Raw genomic sequence first — 21529 nt, 5'->3', positions numbered from 1 at the left:
ACTGAAAAAAATCCAAAATGAGCCCTACACTGAAAAAAATCATTTCTAAAAATTCAAAGTTGATTTAAAAAAAACACCATTTTTGATTTTGATGAAATTTTGTCTCAAGACAGGTAATGTTCCCTACCAACCGTCCATACATCACAAGATGGGCACTTTTAAGGAAAAAAAGTTTTTCTAACAAAAACTTTTTCATGTCCAAATTATTATTTTTTCAGTGTCTTTTTTTAAAAACAAACTAAACCAGTGAAGGTTATCTAGTAATCTCAAAATGCAATGAAACTTATTGTGTCATATGCGACAATGCAATGCACCCATATTCACGCAGCAGCACTCTAGAAGTACGAAACAATATACAATTAGAACACGCATTTCATACGTGCTGCTGTAATTTCTACCCAAACGTTTCTACCCCATGTTCTTACCTAATATTAGGTAAGGCTATTTATTAGATTCGAACTACCTAATCGAAAAAAAAAAACAAATCAAGAGTTGTACCTAAAGCAAATATGAACAAAACAAGAAAATGAATCGGTATCATTCAACGTGTTACTTTTCTTTGGTTATTAAAGGCAGTTCTGAAAAGTAATGGATCAATCGTATAAATCAAAATTCAACAAAATCAAGTGCAGTGCAAAAATAAACAATCCAAAGTGCAACCGTCATAATCTACGGGGCATGTCATTAAGATTCATAGATAAAATTCATTCCATGGGATATACACATGAAATCGACGAATCGATGAGTATTTGTGAGTCATGTCGTGGATTGATAAGTCACAACAGAAGCCCGAATACGAAAAAACGCCGATCGGATGGAAACGACGAAACTATGCAACCATCATTTAGTGGGCAGCAACATCATGATGTTCCAGAACCAGAACCGTCAACGAGTGGTCAACAAATCGAACATGAGCTGGGTAAGTAAGCCTTCAACGTGTTAGCTTCTTTTATATAACTCATTTTGCAGCTCGTTGCGAAACTACATTGTATTCTTCGTATTTATCCAACCCGGCAAGCCTCGTTGGATAAATGTACTACTTGTGCGAAAAAAAATCATTTTTGCAACTCGTTGCATAAATAACTATCATTAACTTTCCACTGCATTCATTATTATATTGTTAACCTTAACTTTTATCTTACAGATATGGTACCATCTATTCCATCATTGGAGTCAATTCCGTCAACAGATCAACTACAGGGTCCCCATAATATTGAGAAGTTTAATACCATTGCTGAAACATTGAGTTTATCGCCAATCTCATCTAGAAACATGAGAAGTATGGAATATCGCATAAACAAATCATTGCAGATTACGAAAGCAGTTCGAAAAAATATCTTCGGAATAGATTCAACGGATGTTGGCAAAGTGGAGGCGTATGACGAGATAATTATGCAGTTAAATGATAAGTTCAATCACCCTACAACTGACAGAAGCGAACAGATTAAAATACTATCTGTACTTCCTAAGTCTTGGTCGGTAAATAAAATCACAAGAGAGTTTAACGCACCAATGTATATGGCGAGGCAGGTGAAGGATCTTGTTTATGAACAGGGTATTCTTTGTACCACCGAAAAAAGAAGGGGGCATCGTATTGATGACGATACAAAACAAATAGTAAGAGAATTTTTTGATGATAATGATATCAGCAGGCCAATGCCAGGAACAAATGATTTTGTTTCTGAGGTTCGAAATGGAAAAAAACAACAAGTTCAAAAACGACTTTTGATGATGTCGCTCAAAGAGGCTTATATGATTTTTGTAGATATGTACAAAACTTTGAATATTGGTTTCACAGTATTTTTACACAGTTGCGACCAAAGCATTGTATTTTACTTGATTCTACTGGTATACATAATGTATGCATATGTACTATTCATGAAAATGTAAATTTAATGTTCAACAGTATAAGAATTGTGTCACAAGATGAAATAATACAAAAAATGCTTTGCGATATTTCCACCAGAACAGATAATTGCTTTTTCCGTGCTTGTGAAAAGTGTGCTTGTAATGAACACATTGAAGAGGAACTTACATTGATATTAGAATCAAATGACAAAGAAGAGATTATATTTCAGCAGTGGTTGAATACTGATCGCTGTTATTTAGAAACGATTATTTAACCTGTTGATGAATTTGTTCCGTATCTTGTTGATAAAATTGACAAACTTATAACACACGACTTTATTCATAAACAACAATCATCATTTCTCAGAAATAAAAAAGATACATTAAAGGATGATGAAATTCTTGCGATTTGTGATTTCTCTGAAAACTATTCATTCATAATTCAAAACGCTGCTCAAGGATATCATTGGAACAACTCGCAAGCAACAATACACCCATTTGAAATTTACTATATGAAAGATAATAAACTTGTAAATGTTAGCTTCATTATCATATCGGAAGTAATGGCTCACGATACAGTTGCGGTCCAGTTGTTCATCTAAAAAATGATAGATTTTATGAAACAATTAACGAACTTTTCTAAAATTTATTTTATGTCTGATGGGGCAGCATCACAATACAAAAATAAGAAGAACTTTGCTAGTCTATGTAGATTCCAGTCAAAGCATGCATTAAGAGCAGAATGGCATTTTTTTTGCAACGTCCCACGGTAAAGGTCCATGTGATGCTATTGGTGGCACTCTCAAGCGAATGGCAAAGAGAGCAAGTCTTGCTCGAGATTATGGAAATACCATAACAACTCCACGAGAGTTATATAACTGGGCAGTTGTACAGACAGATAAAAATATAACTAAATTAAATTTCTGTTACGTATCCACTGAACAGTACATTAAAATGTCAGAAGATCTCGAAGAAATATATAATAACGCCAAAACAATACCAGGCACTCAGAAATTCCATAGTTTTTTGCCTATTCCTGGCGACAAAGTAAAGGCAAACAGGTATTCTAATTCAGAAGATGAACCAAAAATATTTAGTATGATCGGAAAAAAATAGAAAAGAACATGTTTGAAATTGGCTCTAAGACACATATATATATATATTTGAAAAATTCATAATTATAAATAATTGTATATTTAAAAGTGCACTTCAATACATATTGCGATCAAACATTACATTTCCTAAGAAAATACATTTGTAATATTTTGAAGTTTTTTATGTATAGGAAAACCCTTCCAAATGATTGAATAAATAACACAAAATCTCCTAGAAAATTGAGTTTCATTGGATTCTGGGATTGTTATGGCCTTCATTGGTTTTATTGTTGATAACAAAATACACTAAAAAAAAAATCATTCGAACAAGAAAACGGTTTTGTTAGAAAAACTTTTTTTCCTTAAAAGTGCCCATCTTGTGATGTATGGACGGTTGGTAGGGAACATAATTACCTGTCTTGAGACAAAATTTCATCAAAATAAAAAATGGTGTTTTTTTTTTAAATCAACTTTGAATTTTTAGAAATGATTTTTTTCAGTGTAGGGCTCATTTTGGATTTTTTTCAGTATTTTTTTCTTAAAATTTGACTTATTTTGTGATAATCACCCATACAACACTTTTTTGTAGGAGTAGTCATTTTTTTGATTAAAAACATTTTTAAAAAATCCATAAAAAAAAGTTTAGCCCTTTTCAAAAGTCAGTCGAGAAAAAAAAAATAGAAAAATGAGTATGCAAAGTGGCTTATCTGGGCAAGGTCTACACACCAAGAAAGTTTCGTTGTAATCTGAGAGGGTGCTGCCAACATTTGTTCGAGTTGGCGCAAAATCCGTCAATAGCAATACCCAAATGAGACAAAACCGAAAAAAAAAATTGATGGGAACTAGAGTCTGATAATAAACGTGCACAGCCCTCACTCCGGAAGCACTGATGATGACAAAGACGCATTTTACGCGCAGCTCGAACGCGAGTACGACCGCTGCCCAAACCACGACGTCAAGATCATCATAGGGGATCTAAACGCTCAGGTAGGCCAGGAGGAGGAATTCAGACCGACGATTGGAAAGTTCAGCGCCCACCAGCTGACGAACGAAAATGGCCTACGCCTCATCGATTTCGCCGCCTCCAAGAACATGGCCATTCGTAGCACCTTCTTCCAGCACAGCCTCCCGTATCGTTACACCTGGAGATCACCACAACAAACGGAATCGCAAATCGACCACGTTCTGATTGATGGACGGCACTTCTCCGACATTATCGACGTCAGGACCTATCGTGGCGCTAATATCGACTCTGATCACTACCTGGTGATGGTTAAACTGCGCCCAAAACTCTCCGTTATTAACAACGTACATTACCGGCGGCCGCCCCGGTACGATCTAGAGCGACTGAAACAACCGGATGTCGCCACCGCATACGCGCAGAATCTCGAGGCAGCGTTGCCGGAAATGGAACTGCTGTGCCGTTCACAGGAAACACGCAAGTTCTACCAGAAGCTCAACGCATCCCGCAAAGGCTACGTGCCGCAAGCCGAAATCTGCAGGGATAAGGACGGGAGCCTCCTGGCGGACAAACGTGAGGTGATCGAAAGGTGGAAGCAGCACTTCGACGAGCACCTGAATGGCGAAGAGAATGTAGGCACGGAGGACCAAGGCAGCGGAGGAAATGACTATGTTGGTGCAGCAGAGGACGGGAACGAACCAACTCCCACGCTGAGGGAAGTTAAGGATGCCATCCACCAGCTCAAAAACAACAAAGCGGCTGGTAAGGACGGTATCGCAGCAGAACTCATCAAGATGGGCCCGGAAAAGTTGGCCACCTGTCTGCACCAGTTAGTAGTCAAGATCTGGGAAACCGAACAGCTACCGGAGGAGTGGAAGGAAGGGATAATCTGTCCCATCCACAAGAAAGGCGACAAGTTAATGTGTGAGAGCTTTCGAGCGATCACCATTTTGAATGCCGCCTACAAAGTGCTATCCCAGATCATCTTCCGTCGTCTTTCACCTAAAGTAAATGAGTTCGTGGGAAGTTACCAAGCCGGTTTCATCGACGGCCGGTCGACAACGGACCAGATCTTCACCGTACGGCAAATCCTCCAGAAATGCCGTGAATACCAGGTCCCAACGCATCACCTGTTCATCGACTTCAAAGCGGCATACGACAGTGTCGACCGCACAGAGCTATGGAAAATTATGGACGAGAACAGCTTTCCCGGGAAGCTGACTAGACTGATAAGAGCAACGATGGACGGTGTGCAGAACAGCGTAAGGATTTCGGGTGAACTATCCAGTTCATTTGAATCTCGACGAGCACTACGACAAGGTGATGGACTTTCCTGCCTACTATTCAACATCGCCCTGGAAGGTGTTATGCGACGAGCCGGGCTCAACAGCCGGGGTACGATCTTCACGAAATCCAGCCAATTTGTCTGTTTTGCGGATGACATGGATATTATTGCTAGAACATTTGCAACGGTGGCAGAACAGTACACCCGCCTGAAACGTGAAGCAGCAAAGGTCGGACTGGTGGTGAATGCGGCTAAGACAAAGTACATGCTGGTAGGTGGGACTGAGCGAGACAGGACAAGCCTTGGCAGCAATGTTACGATAGACGGGGATACTTTCGAGGTGGTAGAAGAATTCGTCTACCTCGGTTCCTTGCTAACGGCTGACAATAACGTGAGCCGTGAAATACGAAGGCGCATCATCAGTGGAAGTCGTGCCTACTATGGGCTCCAAAAGAAACTGCGGTCAAAAAAGATTCACCCCCGCACCAAATGTACCATGTACAAGACGTTAATAAGACCGGTGGTTCTCTACGGACACGAGACATGGACGATGCTCGAGGAGGACCTGCAAGCACTCGGAGTTTTCGAGCGACGGGTGCTAAGGACGATCTTCGGCGGCGTGCAGGAGAACGGTGTGTGGCGGAGAAGGATGAACCACGAGCTCGCTGCACTTTACGGCGAACCCAGCATCCAGAAGGTGGCCAAAGCTGGAAGGATACGATGGGCAGGGCATGTTGCAAGAATGCCGGACAACAACCCTGCAAAGTTGGTGTTTGCTAACCATATCCGGTTGGTACAAGAAGGCGTGGAGCGCAGAGAGCACGATGGGCGGACCAGATGGAGCGTGATCTGGCGAGTGTTGGGCGTGACCGACGTTGGAGAGCTGCAGCTGCAAATCGAGTATTATGGCGGCAAATTGTTGATTCAGTATTATCATGAACTTGATGTTAACTAAATAAATGAATGAAATAGAGTCTGATACGGATCGACCCAGCAAAGAGTGGTAAAGCAGTCTGACTTCGTTGGATAAGATTTATTCTGCTAGGTTCGTCGTGATTCCCTAAACGTGCACATTCTTTACAAACTAGTTTTGTCTGACTTTTGTTCAAGATGTTCACGACCCGTTGTCCACGATACCGAAGCTTCTTCGTCACTGCGGCCTCAAATACCATTCCTACTCTGATTGGACCATTAAAAATCATATGAAGATGCGCTGCATTTATTTACATGTGCAACTTTATACTTAGCGAAGACTCTAACCATAAAAAAAAGTCCGATTAGAATCAAATTTACAGGTGTTATCAATTTAGGCTGTATTTGTTTTTACAGGAAAAGTCTCGCTACCCACCGCTTCACCTGTGGTGTTGCTGCGGCCATATAGTTGTTACAACGTCAGGACGTTTCGTGGCGCCAACATCGACTCCGACCACTACCTAGTGATGGTCAAACTGCGCCCAGAACTCTCCGTCATCAACAATGTTCGGTACTGGCAACCGCCACGGTAGAACCTAGAGCGACTTAAACAAGCGGATGTCGTCTCAGCATACGCGCAGAATCTCGAGGCCGCGTTGCCAGACGAGGGCGAGCTCGATCAGGCCTCTCTAGAGGACTGCTGGAATACAGTGAAAGCAGTCATCAACGACGCAGCCGTGAGCACCATCGGGTACGTGGAACGGAATCGACGGAACGAATGGTTCGACGAAGAGTGCAGAACGGTTTTGGAGGAGAAGAACGCAGCAAGGGACTTGACAGAACGTGGAACGTTACAAACAGAAGCGGAAACAGCAGACCCGCCTCTTTCGGGAGGAAAAGCGCCGCCTGGAAGAAGCGGAGTGTGAAGAAATGGAACTGCTTTGCCGTTCCCAAGAAACACGGAAGTTCTATCAGAAGCTCAACGCATCCCGCAACGGCTTCGTGCCGCGAGCCGAAATATGGGAGGCCTTAGGACGGAGGTTCGTGACGGACGGACGTGAGGTGATCGAAAGGTGGAAGCAGCACTTCGATCAGCACCTGAACGGCGTGGAGAACGTAGGCACGGGAGACCACGGTAACGGAGGAAACGACGACGACAGTGAAGCGGAGGACATAAATGAACCAACTCCTACGATGAGGGATGTTAAGGATGCCATTCACCAGCTCAAAACCAACAAAGCAGCTGGTAAGGATGATATCGCAGCTGAACTCATCAAGATGGACCCAGAAAAGTTGGCCACCTGTCTGCACCGGTTGATAGTCAGGATCAGGGAAACCGAACAGCTACCGGAGGAGTGGAAGAAAGGGGTAATCTGCCCCATTCACAAGCAAGGCGACCATTTGGAATGCGAGAACTTCAGGGCGATCACTATTTTGAATGCTGCCTACAAAGTGCTATCCCAGATCATCTTCCGTCGTCTGTCATCTAAAACGAATGAGTTCGTGGGATGTTATCAAGCTGGCTTCATCGACGGCCGGTCGACAACGGACCAGATCTTCACAGTACGGCAAATCCGCCAGAAATGCCGTGAACACCAGGTCCCAACACATCACCTGTTCATCGACTTCAAAGCGGCATACGACAGTATCGACCACGCTATGGAGCTATGGAGAATCATTGACGAAAACGGATTTTTTGGGAAACTGACTAGACTGATTAAAGCAACGATGGACGGTGTGCGTACGGGATTCGGGTGAACTATCTAGTTCATTCGAATCTCGCCGGGGACTGCGACAAGGTGACGGTCTTTCATGCCTACTCTTCAACATCGCTCTGGATGGTGTGATGCGACGAGCCGGGCTCAACAGCCGGGGAACGATATTCACAAAATCTGCTCAATTTGTGTGCTTTGCGGACGACATGGACATTATCGCCAGAATATTTGGAACGGTGGCAGACGAGTACACCCGCCTGAAACGCGAAGCAGCAAAGGTTGGACTGGTGGTGAATGCCTCTTAAACAAAGCACATGGCGGAACCGAACACGACCGGATCCGTCTGGGTAGTAATGTTACGATAGACGGGGATACTTTCGAGGTAGTGGAGGAATTCGTCTACCTCGGATCCTCACTGACGGCTGACAACAACGTGAGTCGTGAAATTCGAGGGCAAATCATCAGTGGAAGTTGGACCTACTACGGGCTCTAGAAGAAGCTGCGGTCTAAAAAGATTCACCAACTTACCAAATGCACCATGTAAAAAACGGTGGTCCTCTACGGGCACGAGACATGGACCATGCTCGAGGAGGACCTACAAGCACTCGGAGTTTTCGAGCGACGCGTGCTAAGAACGATCTTCGGCGGTGTGCAGGAGAACGGTGTGTGGCGGAGAAGAATGAACCACGAGCTCGATACACTTTACGGCGAACCCAGCATCCAGAAGGTGGCCAAAGCCGGAAGGATACGGTGGGCACGGCATGTTGCAAGAATGCCGGACAACAACCCTGCAAAGCTGGTGTTTGCAACGGATCCGGTTGGCACAAGAAGGCGTGCAGCGCGGAGAGCACGATGGGCGGACCAGGTGGAGCGTGACTTGGCGAGCAATGGGAGCGACCGAGGATGGAGAGCGGCAGCCACAAACCGAGTATTGTGGCGTACTATCGTTGATTATGTCTTTTAAGACAAGATGTGATGTTGAACAAATAAATGTATGTATGTGAGTGTTAATATATGGCCGGGGTTCTGCTAAACCGAACTAAGCGCCAAAAAGATAATTCCGAGATAATTAAGCTTAAAGTTCAACCACTCACAAATAAACAACAGCGGTGATTATTTGAAACTTTTCTGCACACATGTAACTTATAAGCCTTCATTAACCATCAGAAATGAAGAATACATGTAAATTTTTTGGAATCAATGATATAATTACATTTGATTTCTTGGTACTTTGCACTCTGTTCACTCTGGCTGATCAAAATCATTAGAGAATGGCTTATAGTTCAGTTTGGCTGAATGTGTTTTTATGTTTCAGATAAAACCAGTTGGATAGTGAAAAAAATCTCGGTTTTTCATCGTCTATCAAGTTGAAATCGATATTACTCACAATCCTTTACATAAGAGGACGCGGTAGTATGGTGAACGGCGGAAGCCCTCCCAGCTCAGCCCTTCCCACCCATGCATTTTCTTCATAAGCGGTGCATGTGGTGTGGAGGCACAGAGCAAGAGTGATTATGTCAAACGATGTCCTTGCGTGCCCTGAGGTCCTGAGATGTGAATGTGGAGCAATTTGTGTACTTCAAATTTATGCTGGTCGAAGAAAACCATGAAAATGTTCTGCCAAAGTGCACTTAGTACAAAAAAGTTTTCAAAAATATGAAAGAGATTCGAACTTCCCAAGTAACACAGAAAACATCTTCAGAAATAAAAAAATAAAAAGGTGTTATAGTATAGTATTATTAACGAAACTATAAACATCTACAGTTGAAATTATGTTATAGCTATGTATGGCGATAACAAACTGCTAAAAAACTGAGCAGTAGTATCGCCAGTTTTTATGATGTATTTTTAACGTCGACGAAACAAGTCATGTACATCATCGTCTTCCTTGATATACAGATGTTGTGCAAAAATCCAGCAACACAAAATTAACACTAATATGTTGAAACATGTTTGAAGCAGGTTATTTTTTGGTTTGAGGTTCATTGATGCACACATTTGCATTCCTTAAAATCTTTTGATGGCTCGGATGTAATATTCACCTGACAATGTTGGCTAACTCATGTACTTACCTGTAGCAATCTCTTTTTGCCATTTATGTTCCAGCAACACGAAGAAAAAATGTTTTAAAACTCACAACTCGTTTAAAAACAACAACCGCACACAACGTTTTAAAACAACAAACCGTTAGGGGCCATCCATTAAGTACGTCACGGTCCTAGGGGGGAGGGGGAGTTTGTGAAAGTGTGACAAGCAATGTGTTAAGTATAGGAAAAACCTGTACAAAGGGGGGGGGGAGGGCGGGAGGGCGAAAATTCCCAATTTTAGCGTGACGTACTTAATGGATGCTCCCTTAACTATACGTTAGTGTATATGGATACATCTGTTCGATTATGTCGTACCATTCCATAAAATATTTCCTTCATACTGTGTTCAAAGTGTGTTGCTTCCCTAATAAGAAAATAAAAATTGATTTAAAATTGATTCAAATTTTCTTTTAAGTTTTCTCCGCAGTGCGATTTTTTAATAAGAATATAATTCGATTAAAGAACGTTCCATTTTTTTAAATGGCACTGTATTAGTCAGCACAGCTACGCCACCATGATGGATTTTCCCAAACTTGATTGAAAATTTCAATAAGCATCATAAAACCGATCTAACTTCCATTCTCATTTCCATTCGGAGGAGTAGCGCATGAATTTATGTAGACTAATTGTGCTCATTTCACCATAAATTCAGAAGGGCATATGAGTTTCAGTCATACTACGAAGCATCAACGAACATGGAAATATTTAATTACTATGCAATTTCAATCGTTGAAAATCATATTAGTTCGTCAGATGAGTGTAAAAATGAACTCAATTTTGCGCAGGACTCATGCTAACTTGGCTATAACGGGTTAGTATTTGGAAAGTTGGAGAAAACATCATGAATACATTGACGTATGTTCTATTATTGTATTGGCAAACATCTTTTATAACATCAATGATGTTTTATAAGCCGCCATTTTTTGCGCTTTTTCAGTGATATAAGTGTACAAATTTGAGTTGGATCATCTGAGTGATAACCAAGCGCGTTACCTCTAGGTCATATTACCTTGCTGAAGGTCAGTCGTTAAGTCTGAATCAAGTTCTAAACATTCTTCTCAAGGATGGTTTTCGTGAAAACGCCATTTTTCGATCAGCCAAAGCGAACTAAGTGTTTGAATTTTTTCAAGCTTTATTATTTTAATTAGGCTTCTTGTTCAATGACGGCTCCTGTGTTAAATTACCAGTATGAGGTGTATCGACATAACGCTGATATTAAAAACCAGTTGGTTTTTGTATTGTTGAGAATAAATTGATTCTTAAATGCTGTGGACTTGGTTCGGTCTGGCTGAATGCGATTTGGAAAAATGGCGATCAGCGCCATCGAAACATAATTGGTTCCTCCAACACCCATATTTCTAATAACGTGTTCATTTCTCTCAGAGATTGTTTCTATGAGTCGGTTAGAAGTTAGAAATCTGACGGCGATGAAGAGTACTTGAAATGTTCATTACCTGGATCAAAATTAAAATATTTCGCTGATTCTATCGAATGGTTTACAGCTCACTCTGGTTGGATGCAAAATAATATTTTGTATGTTCTGCCAAACAGAAATTTTGAATTAACTCCACAAAGAGCTGTCAGAATTACTGGATTTTTACATGGAAAGAAGATCATCATTTTCTTCACCCAATGGTTAAGAAAACTCAATTTTTCAAAAAATGGTCTTTGATTCGGTTTAGCAGAACCCCGACCATATGTAATCTCAATATTTCATTTCACTGTTCCAGTTTGGACAGTCCCATGTGAATAAAAAACCCAGCAAAGATGGGACTGTTATCCGAATAGGGGTAGTTTTTTTTTTCGAAGGTAGATGTTGTCCTGACAGGTTTTTGAAAAATCGCGATTTTTGACGAGGTTTTTCAAAATAACGCGGGTTTTTTCACAAACCACGTAAAAAAACTTTAAAAAATTTCAATGTATAAGAAAAGATTCTGAACTAAAATTTCCTAAATTTTTGGCCTAAAGCTTTTACATCAGTGAGTGTAGAATTAGCATCTAAGTTAAAATACACAAAAATAAAAACTAAAAAAAAAATATTACATCAGTGTGCGATAGCAGTGAATGACGAAACGGATTCCCCCCGCAGGACATGCACACGAGTCGACCAACGAAGCCGACGACGAGATGCACTGCACATTGTTCATCATCATTAGCCCGACAATCAGAGTCTACCCCGAGGCTGCTGATTTATTACCAACACCCACCCCGCTGCTGAAAACCCAAACAACGATAACGAATGGCGGTACGTACTTACTTTTTGGTATTATCACTGCCACAGGTACTCTTGCCTTGGACCAGAAATAGCGACCCCCGGTCCGCATTCAGTAGAATTGACACGTTTTGCAGAATTTTGTGACACAACGAGCGCACGTCCAGGTCGTTGCAGATGTCCTTCACCTGTTGGCGGGGGTAATACAGTTTTGAATTATTGCGCGGTACATCAATCGCTTTGCTGTAAATGGGTTAAAAAAAAAGTCGACGAGATAGAAAAACGAAAGGTCGAATGGAAAATACTAGCTAAAACAAAAATTTGAACGAGTGTTATTAAACCATCATGAAACCTGAAATGGACATGCTGCTAAGAATTTCTTGAAGTCATTTTTTGATAAAATTGTTACATCTGAATAAGAATAGAACGATAAATGAACGATTTTTTCCCACTCGATGTATCGTAACTCGACCTTTTCGCCTATAAACCATATCCTACACATGGTCAATCTCCCCAACACTTACCAGTTCGAATATCAGCTCCCGTTCGTCCAGCTGCCGAAGCTCGTTCCGCGATAACCGCTGGGGTCGTTGACTTCCGCTGGACAACCCCAGTCCTCCTCCGTTCTGATGGTGACTTGGACCACCGCCGGACAGCAGACACTCGTTCTGCAGCCCGATGCTGAGAAAGGTGGGAGTCCCATCGATGGTGTTCACGATGGGCTTTAGCAGGCCACCCCGTTCGAATTCGTGAGCCGATATTTTCCTGGAAACGGATCGAAACAGAAATAGACACGACCTAACGATTAGCTGTTTATGTTATGCGTGCGGTTTGTAGGCTCGAAGCCGAGAGCTGATGGATGACGGTGCACAGTGGGATCATTCTGAAAAAAGACGATCAAAACCTCTAAGAGCCGTTAGATGACATTTTAGCATATAGGTGTCTTTGGAAGATGTGTTCAGAAATGTCGTCTCTATTTTTGTACATATTCACTGTATGGTAAAACTGTAGGGTGAACCCGAGCAAAAAAATATTTTTTCAAAATATTTTTTTAGAGGGTAGATGTCTTCAGCAAAGTTGTGGAACAAGAAATTTCAAGTAACTTTGCTGAAGACATCATATAGTTTGGAGTTCATTTTTTTGGAGAAAATATGAAAGTTTAAAAAACAACCTTAAAATCAGTTTTTTGAACTTTTCCATGATTATATCGTAAAATTTCAACGTGATATGTTCTACAAGCTTGTAGATACTACTGGAATACACTATCTTGCCGAAGACACCAACTCTGTAAAATTGAAAATTGCTCCAGTAAACCAATTTTTTTGAAAATTTTTCACTATTTTCACTATTGAATATTTTTTAAATAGGCACTTTTTGGCAGCCGTGCTATCAAAATTTCAATGCTTTATCATGTCCAGAATAGACCAAAAGTGACTTAACAATCGGGTCTGATAAGGCACTTTGATTTCTGATGCTATTTTAATAGTCATTTTTCAAAGAAAATATTCACAAATTTCATACAAATTAATTAATACAAACTGAAAACTCACGAAAACTTTTTGACATTGATATTTGTTAATCCAAATAGTATTCTTGTTGAAATAGTCTACATTTCTAACACTGTGGTTGACTTTACATTGAATATAAGACAAAAAATATCGCTTTTTAAATTTTTAGATGAGTTTTAATACCAATTAAAAACTGTGTTTTTTATCTATTTTTTATTGTAATTCCCAATGCATTTGTTTATGTTAAAATACATACATTAATCAATCAACTAAAACAATGATAACATTTTTTTTCATTTGCTGTGTTAACATTATAACTTCGGTTAAAAAACTAAAAAGGCGAAAATATAATGAATGCCTCTACAAGTTTTGTGTTGAAAATAAAAAAATAAAATAAAACGAGTGAAACATTGTTACATCACATTGAAATAGCCAGTATCTGTTAGAGATATTCTAGGTAAATCTTACGTCATGATGAAAATTCTTCATAGATATTTTATTGAAATTGGTTATGCTGTTTGATACTCTTAAAAATTTATTTTTTCCAGTTTTCAAGAAATGCGTCCGTTAGGTCGATTCCTGTCCATGGTTTTCAAAATTCTTTCGTCGTAGACATATTACCTTGGTTCATCCCTTGACAAATCCGCATCAAGATCACGGTTCGATTATGGATACTCTTTCGGAGGAGCCTTTAGTTTTAAGTTTATATTAAAACGATTTTTTGAAAAGATAAAAACGTTTTGTGCCTTTTTGAGAAAGATTTCGTAGATGAGGAAATCACTCAAAGAGCCTTTTCCCTCTTTCAAAATTTGTAGTTCAAAATAAATGACACTAACAGTTGAAATAGTCTACATTTATTTAACTTGTTTTTTTTTTATTATTCAGAATTACTACTTGGATGAGCTAAAAATAATATCGAAAGGTTGTATGAGATTTGTGAATATTTTCTTTGAAAATTACTATTAAAATAGCTTCAGATATCAAAGTGCCTTATCAGACCCGATTGTTAAGTCAATTTTGGTCTATTCTGGACATAATGAACCATAGAAATTTTGACAGCACGGCTGCCAAAAAGTGCCTACTCAAAAAATACTCAATAGTGAGTTTTTAACTCATCTAAACATTTAAAAAGCGATATTTTTTGTCGGGTATTCAATGTAAAGTCAAACACAGTGTTAGAAATGTTGACTATTTCAACAAGAATACTATTTGGATTAACAAATATTAATGTCGAAAAGTTTTCGTGAGTTTTCAGTTTGTATTAAATGGTTTGTATGAAATTTGTGAATATTTTCTTTGAAAAATTACTATTAAAATAGCATCAGAAATCAAAGTGTCTTATCAGACCCGATTGTTAAGTCACTTTTGGTCTATTCTGGACATGATAAAGCATTGAAATTTTGATAGCACGGCTGCCAAAAAGTGCCTATTCAAGAAATATTCAATAGTGAAAATAGTGAAAAATTTTCAAAAAAATTGGTTTACTGGAGCAATTTTCAATTTTACAGAGTTGGTGTCTTCAGCAAGATAGTGTATTCCAGTAGTACCAACAAACTTGTAGAACATATCACGATGAAATTTTACGATATAATCATGGAAAAGTTCAAAAAACTGATTTTAAGGTTGTTTTTTTTTAAACTTTCATATTTTATCCCTAAAAATTAAGTCCAAGCTATACGGTGTCTTCAGCAAAGTTACTTGAAATTACTTGTTCTACAACTTTGCTGAAGACATCTACCCTCTAAAAAAATATTTTGAAAAAATATTTTTTTGCTCGGGTTCACCCTACAGTTTTACCATACAGTGAATATGCATAAAAATAGAGAAGATTTTTCTGAACATATCTTCCAAAGACACCTATGTGCTAAAATGTCATCTAACGGCTCTTAGAGGTTTCGATCGTCTTTTTTTAGAATGATCCCACTGTGCGGTGGTTGTGTGGCATTAAAATGCCGCAATCAATCGTCCGCAGGATGTTTATCCCTTTATGTTGATACTGTGGGTTTAATTTGAGTGGGTTGTTTGTTATGATGGGTCAGTAGTGTACAAGACCAATGCGATTTGGCTATTTTGTATGTTATGAGCAATCGATAAGTTTCGTTGAATAGATTCAAAATTAGGTCTAATTGGATTTATACGTGATTGAATTGCTGATGTTATCGATAAAGAACATTTTTCCAAGTATAACACACTGGGCTCATATATCTTTGTGTTTGCGCAGTCAAACAAACACAGGTTTAATGTCCGTGGAAAGAATGACAAACTTCAAATACATTCGAAAGCTAGTTCCAGGGCACGCAGAGAGATTAACCCTCTAACACCCAAATTTTTGATTTTGATCTAAATATCATTTTTCGTCATCTAAAATCGATTTAAACATGTTTTGAAAGATGATTCTTCTTAATTCTCGATTTCGTGAATTTCAGTTTTCGATTTTTCTAAATTTTATTTTTGAACATCCCCACAGTTTTTTATTTTTCCTGAAAGCCTATTTGGGGTACGGATTTTTTGAGATAAAAACATTTTGAGATTTTATGATAATTGGTGAAATATATTTTTTTTAAATTGTTTTAATAGACAATTTTATTTTCCGTGTAATTTAAGGGAAAATAATTTTAGAGTGTATTCGATTCCCTTAAACTATAAAACTAAGATAGAATGATTTGGGAAAAATTAAAAATATGTTATTTGTAGCGATTCAATACAAAATAAACAATGACTTCTAGAAGGTGACTAAAACATCAATTTTTCAATGATTTTTAAAAAATGTAAATACGCTTTAAAATACACCAAAAACTATTCTGAGATATACAAAACAGTCCTAAATATCAGCCAAAAATATAAAAATTTTGATTTTCCACGAAACAAAAATTACAAAAATGCTCGAACTAGAGGGTTAAGCTGCACACTAAAATCCCAATTTATGGCCAAAACGGAGGAGCGTAAACTGAGCTTGAGCATGAATTGCAGGGCAGCTTGAGCTTGAGAGCTTGATTGACCGCCCGTAGATGCTATTCCAGTAGCAATCACACAAAAAATAATGAGATATCTGCTGGGGATCAGCAGGCATCTTCAAAGTGTGAGTGTTGCGATAATGGCGCCTGCCACGTCAGGTTGCAGGTCAATGTGGGAAAGAAGAAGGAAGTGATGATTGCAGACCGAATATACCTCTGCATCTGTACGAATTCATACGGATATCGGCGTGTTAGTGGGATATGGTTGGCAGAGTGTTTGGTGCGTGGGCCAGACGTAAGGTGATAGAATTGTGTTTTTGCTTAGTCTGAAGATGAATGCGGCACAGTTCGCTAGATTGCATAGCTCGGAAACGTTATCAGATAGATCGACACTGTGCTTTGAAAGTTGAATGGGGCTTCCCTTCCAACTTTTTCAATTCGTTTCTGATTCAAGCGATGGCTATGAACGAAAATATGAATATACATTAGTGTGGGTCATCGGAACCGTTTTCTCAGATCAAAACTTTTTTTATTCCATTTCTGGTCCTGAGCATCTGTGCAAAATTTGAGCACGATCGGTTGCATCTACATTTTGCGCATTGCACTTGAAATATGTATGGGATTTTGTATAGAAAAACATACGTTTTTTGTATTTTTGTCATGAGGCGCCGTCCAAAAAGTTGCGATGGGGATCTCGATCGGGTTGCATTATTCGGCGAAAAAAAAACCAAAAGTGACGCGTGTTTGTGGCAGTTGCGATGAAAATCTCTGTCGCGTTGCATTGTTCGAAGAAAAAAGTGAAAAGTGACACGTGTTTGGGGCAGGTGCACATTGTCCTTCCACGTGATGTGATACACACTTGGTAGCAAACAGTATTGCAGAAAATTGAAGGAGTCAAGGAGTGGTTGCGGTCATCCGACGACATGGAACTGGGTGAGATCATTCCGAGTTTTTTTTCTTTACCAACTAGAAGAAGTTGGGGTAATTTCGCCAATGCGTTTTCATGAGGACTCCTGGAGTCTGTGATATCTGCAAATTAATCTTGTAGCTGTGGTGCAGGCCTAATATTGAAGCGATGAAAATGCCAGAAGAAAGTGATTGCAGTTCACAACAATCATTGAGCAAATTTAAAATAATTGGCCTAATTACCTCAACGGCTGTCGATCACAGGTAATACATGGATCTACTCTTAGTAAAATACATATGTCGAAAATAGCTATCTAAGCTTGAAAGTTTATTCTCCGTATACTCTAAGTTCAATACTGTGGGAAACGCGCGACTATTTTCGTGATTCGGTCGGTTTTCTCGGTAGGGAGATGGGGACAATTGGGGATATTGAATGCGCGCGATAACTTTTGTGGGAAAATCGGTTTTCGGTAGTTTAAACAATCAATGCGGTGACGCGTTTAATATAGAACGATCGTTGACGTATGTGCAATGTGCATTATCCTTACTATCGCGACCAAATAAATCATAATCGGGATGAAGATCGTGTCGTGTATTTTCATATAACTAGTGGATCATATCACCTACCAAAGGTCCCAGCCAGCAATTTGGTTGCTATATCGAAATTGCAACTGAAATAGTCACACATATATGGCACCAAAGAAATCGTATTCAATGCACGAAACAGGTATATACATACTAAAGTGGAGGCCATATAGAAACATATATACGATTACTGCGATTCCATCCAACATAATTTACGATTTCTCGAAAAATTTCTACGATTTCGCCGATTTTATCCGACTATATACTATATGCGATTTTGCATGATCTTATTACGATTGAGAGTACCAATATACTACACACGTTTTTCAAATAAAAAAAAAACAATTGGTGTTCAGTGGGAATCGAACTTAGGTCCTTTGATTGAGAACTGCGCGTTATCTCTATTGGCTATATTGCCAATATGATCTTGTACCGACTTTTCGAACCCTCTAAGCAGAATACCCTCTTCGAATGAGTGTAATCATTTTCGTACCTTTTCATTCCGCCCTGTGTTGCTTATCCTTTGACAGATACGCGTATTTCGACTACCACTTGTAATCTTCCACTGAGTAGATAATTGACACTGAGGAAGATTACAAGTGGTAGTCGAAATACGTGTATCTGTCAAAGGATAAGGTACGAAACTGATTACACTCATTCGAAGATATTGCCAAGTTGAAAATAGAGAGTTCAAAGTGAATGGCATGAAACGAATAAAAATTAGCATGACACGGTGCGAGACTTGTGGTGAGAGCGTTGTTCTTGTGCATTGAGTGGCACCAAAAGTGGTGCCGTGCAAGAGGCCCGGAATTCATATCGTTGTTGGAATCTATACATCACTTATTGTAAGTCATCTGCTAGTATGAAAACCTATATATTTGGTTGAAATTATTGCTACCATGCATGGTTGGAATGTGTCAACAACAACAAAAATACAAATTTGTGATGAATAACATTTTTTCTTTTTCTCCATCATACAAATATGTAAACAAAACCATTTACGATTTCCAAGATTAAGATTCGACTATTAAAAGTGCAGTAACAATCATATGCGACTGTAAAAATGAATATACGATTTCTACGATTTCATTCACTTCGTATACGACGCAAGTGTGACGCAAACGATCAATATACAACATTGTTATACATAGTTGTATACGATTTCACCGATTTTCATTATACCTTTAGGTAGCAAGCTTGATTTAGCAGATTCACATACAATGTGAAGCGACGATTTCCACAATTCATAGAAATCATATATACGATGCAAGCGAACTTGCAGCTTGACACTAAGAATGTATGTTTTTTTTTTTCACGGTTCTATCCGATTCTGTGCGATCCTACCGATAGTATCTCGCACCTTTTATGAACGGAGACGACTATATGAAACAAAATCGCAATTGAAATTTAATTTGGCATGAAATGCGATTTTATGCAATCATTGTCAACAAATATACATATTATTATACAATTCTGATTCAATATATGAAAATATACGATTTTTTCCACGCAATGATTTACGATATTTGGTTGGCTGGGGTGTCTCCAACATCCACGCCTTACCCATGCCTACTAACAAATACTCCTTCCCGAGACAACTGTGAGGATCATGTGGATTCTTTGCTTTAAGGATTACTACGGGAATTCCTAGAGAAGTTTTTTCAGAACTTTTTCCAGAGATTCTTCTCTAGGGATTCTTCTAGGTTCTCCAGGAATTCATCCTTCAGCATTTCTTCCAGGGTTTGCTACAGGAATTCATCCTGGAATTTCTTCAGGGAGTACTCCAGGAATTTAGCCTGGAATTTCTCCAGGGTTTCCTTCAGGTATTCCTTCAGAAATTCCTCCAGAAATTCTTTTAGGAATACCTCTACGAATTTATCCAGGAATTCCTCCAGAGAATTATCTAGGAATTCATCTTGGGATTGCTTCAGAATTCTGCCAGAGGTCCCTTCCAGAATTTCTCCAGAGATTCCACTAGAAATTCATTTAGGAATTTATCCAGGGACCGCTCCAGGCATTCGTTCAGGAATTTATCCAGGAAATGCTCAAAATATTGTTTCAGAAATTCCTCCAAGAACTCCTCCAGGTACATTTACAGAAATTTTTCCAGGAATTCCATCAAGAATTTGTCCAGAAGATCCTTCAGGATTTCATCCAGCGATTCCTCAAGGAGGTTCTTCGGGGATTTCTCCAGGAATTCCTCCAGGGGTTTCTCCAAAAAATCCTAGCTTCTGGAATTCGTCCAGAATCTCCTCCATCGATTCGTCCAGAAACTTGTCTAGGAACTCCTGTAGGGATTCCTCAAGCGATTTCTTCAGAAATTTCTCCAGTGATTGATCCCATAGTTGCTCTAGAATTCCTTCTTTCAGAAATTCCTCCAGGGATTCTTAAAGGGTTTACTCCAGGTGTGAGTGAGGGAAAAAATTGGTGTCTGGATATCGGTGAACGGAAACTTATAATCTCAATCTCTCAATCTGGAAAAGGACAACAGCCACACATCAACATCAACGTGCTTATTTTATTTTAACATGGCTAGGTAGAGAAGTGAAAGGAACACAAAGGCAACATGTTCGATATAGTAGAAAAGAATACATTTAGGTAGGTACTGTACAAAGTGTAAGTACAGCTATTAACCCTCGAGCGATCGCACTGTTGTATTTTGTACAACACGTTGAAAAAATCTCGCTTTTTGTACTCCACATTGGCGTGGTGCTGCATGTAGTGGCAAACCGCGCGACTACCGGAAGGTTAAATTGGAATCGCTCTCAGTGCTCTAGTAGACAATAGTGCTGTAAATTAGAGTAAGCTATTAAGACTTTAAAAAAAGTATCCAATTCCGTAGGGAAACAAAGCCCAAAATGCCAAGATCTGGTAAAATGGCCCAACTCATAAAATCATTCCTCGATGTGATTTGACCATTTCTATAGATGAATGGTGTCAAGATATGTTTACATAAAACATTATTGTAGAAGCTAGGTCGCCATACCCATGGAAAATCTTTCTGTTTCCCAATGAAAACTGGCAACTTCCGGTTTTTCGTGCTTGCAATTAAGGTTTTCTGGTGATTTTATTACCAGCCAAGTGTTTCCAAGCAGATTGAGACACACATGGAGGCGCATGGTTGTTGATGTCTACCCTTTTCATGTTAGGGGTCATTCAAATATGACGACCATCGTTTAGCGGGGAGATGGGTGACACTCCATGTATTGAGCAAACGAAAAAAGCGGACCAGAGGAGCAAAGGGAGTCAGAAATGCCCGAAAAATGATGGACGTAGTTTTTGAACGTTTTCATGAAGTGGCATCTTACCCCATGGCAGATGGTCTTTTTGCGCCACTTCCGTTTTACGAACCAGTTTTACAAATCGCTATAAATCGATGAAAATGCGTTAGTTTAGTGAATATTTTTGCTGAATTATCGAGCAAATGTTGTCCAGTTGCTGTTAACACTTTGAAAGCCTAGT

At 39.3% G+C, this 21529-nt stretch overlaps 2 protein-coding genes across 11 annotated transcripts in view; one reads left to right on the top strand and one right to left on the bottom strand.

The window, feature by feature from the left end:
- Positions 1-21529, bottom strand: part of LOC109397513 (dual 3',5'-cyclic-AMP and -GMP phosphodiesterase 11) — a 460696-nt gene that overhangs the window by 62054 nt on the left and 377113 nt on the right. For all 10 annotated transcript variants that reach the window (XM_062850794.1, XM_062850784.1, XM_062850786.1 and 7 more), the window contains 2 exons: positions 12639-12879; positions 12160-12302 (listed from right to left, as the gene is read on the bottom strand). In XM_062850794.1, the coding sequence (XP_062706778.1) occupies positions 12160-12302; positions 12639-12879 (384 nt within the window). The remainder of the gene's footprint in view (positions 1-12159; positions 12303-12638; positions 12880-21529) is intronic.
- LOC134287809 (uncharacterized) lies at positions 7-1899 on the top strand. The gene is made up of 2 exons (XM_062850796.1): positions 7-919; positions 1145-1899. The coding sequence occupies exons 1-2, from the start codon at positions 589-591 to the stop codon at positions 1888-1890; spliced, it is 1077 nt and encodes a 358-aa protein (XP_062706780.1). The 5' UTR covers positions 7-588; the 3' UTR covers positions 1891-1899.

This window comes from Aedes albopictus, chromosome 2 (assembly GCF_035046485.1).
Source record: "Aedes albopictus strain Foshan chromosome 2, AalbF5, whole genome shotgun sequence".
NCBI classification, from domain to species: domain Eukaryota; kingdom Metazoa; phylum Arthropoda; class Insecta; order Diptera; family Culicidae; genus Aedes; species Aedes albopictus.
The sequence above is the reverse complement of the archived record's forward strand: the minus strand, read 5'-3'. Positions and strand labels throughout refer to the sequence as shown.

Bases quoted from the DNA above. Each gene is read 5' to 3' on its own strand.
- LOC134287809 (XM_062850796.1), top strand. From the start codon at position 589: ATGGATCAATCGTATAAATCAAAATTCAACAAAATCAAGTGCAGTGCA. The intron at 920-1,144 runs GTAAGTAAGCCT...TTTATCTTACAG, and splicing joins ACAAATCGAACATGAGCTGG to ATATGGTACCATCTATTCCA.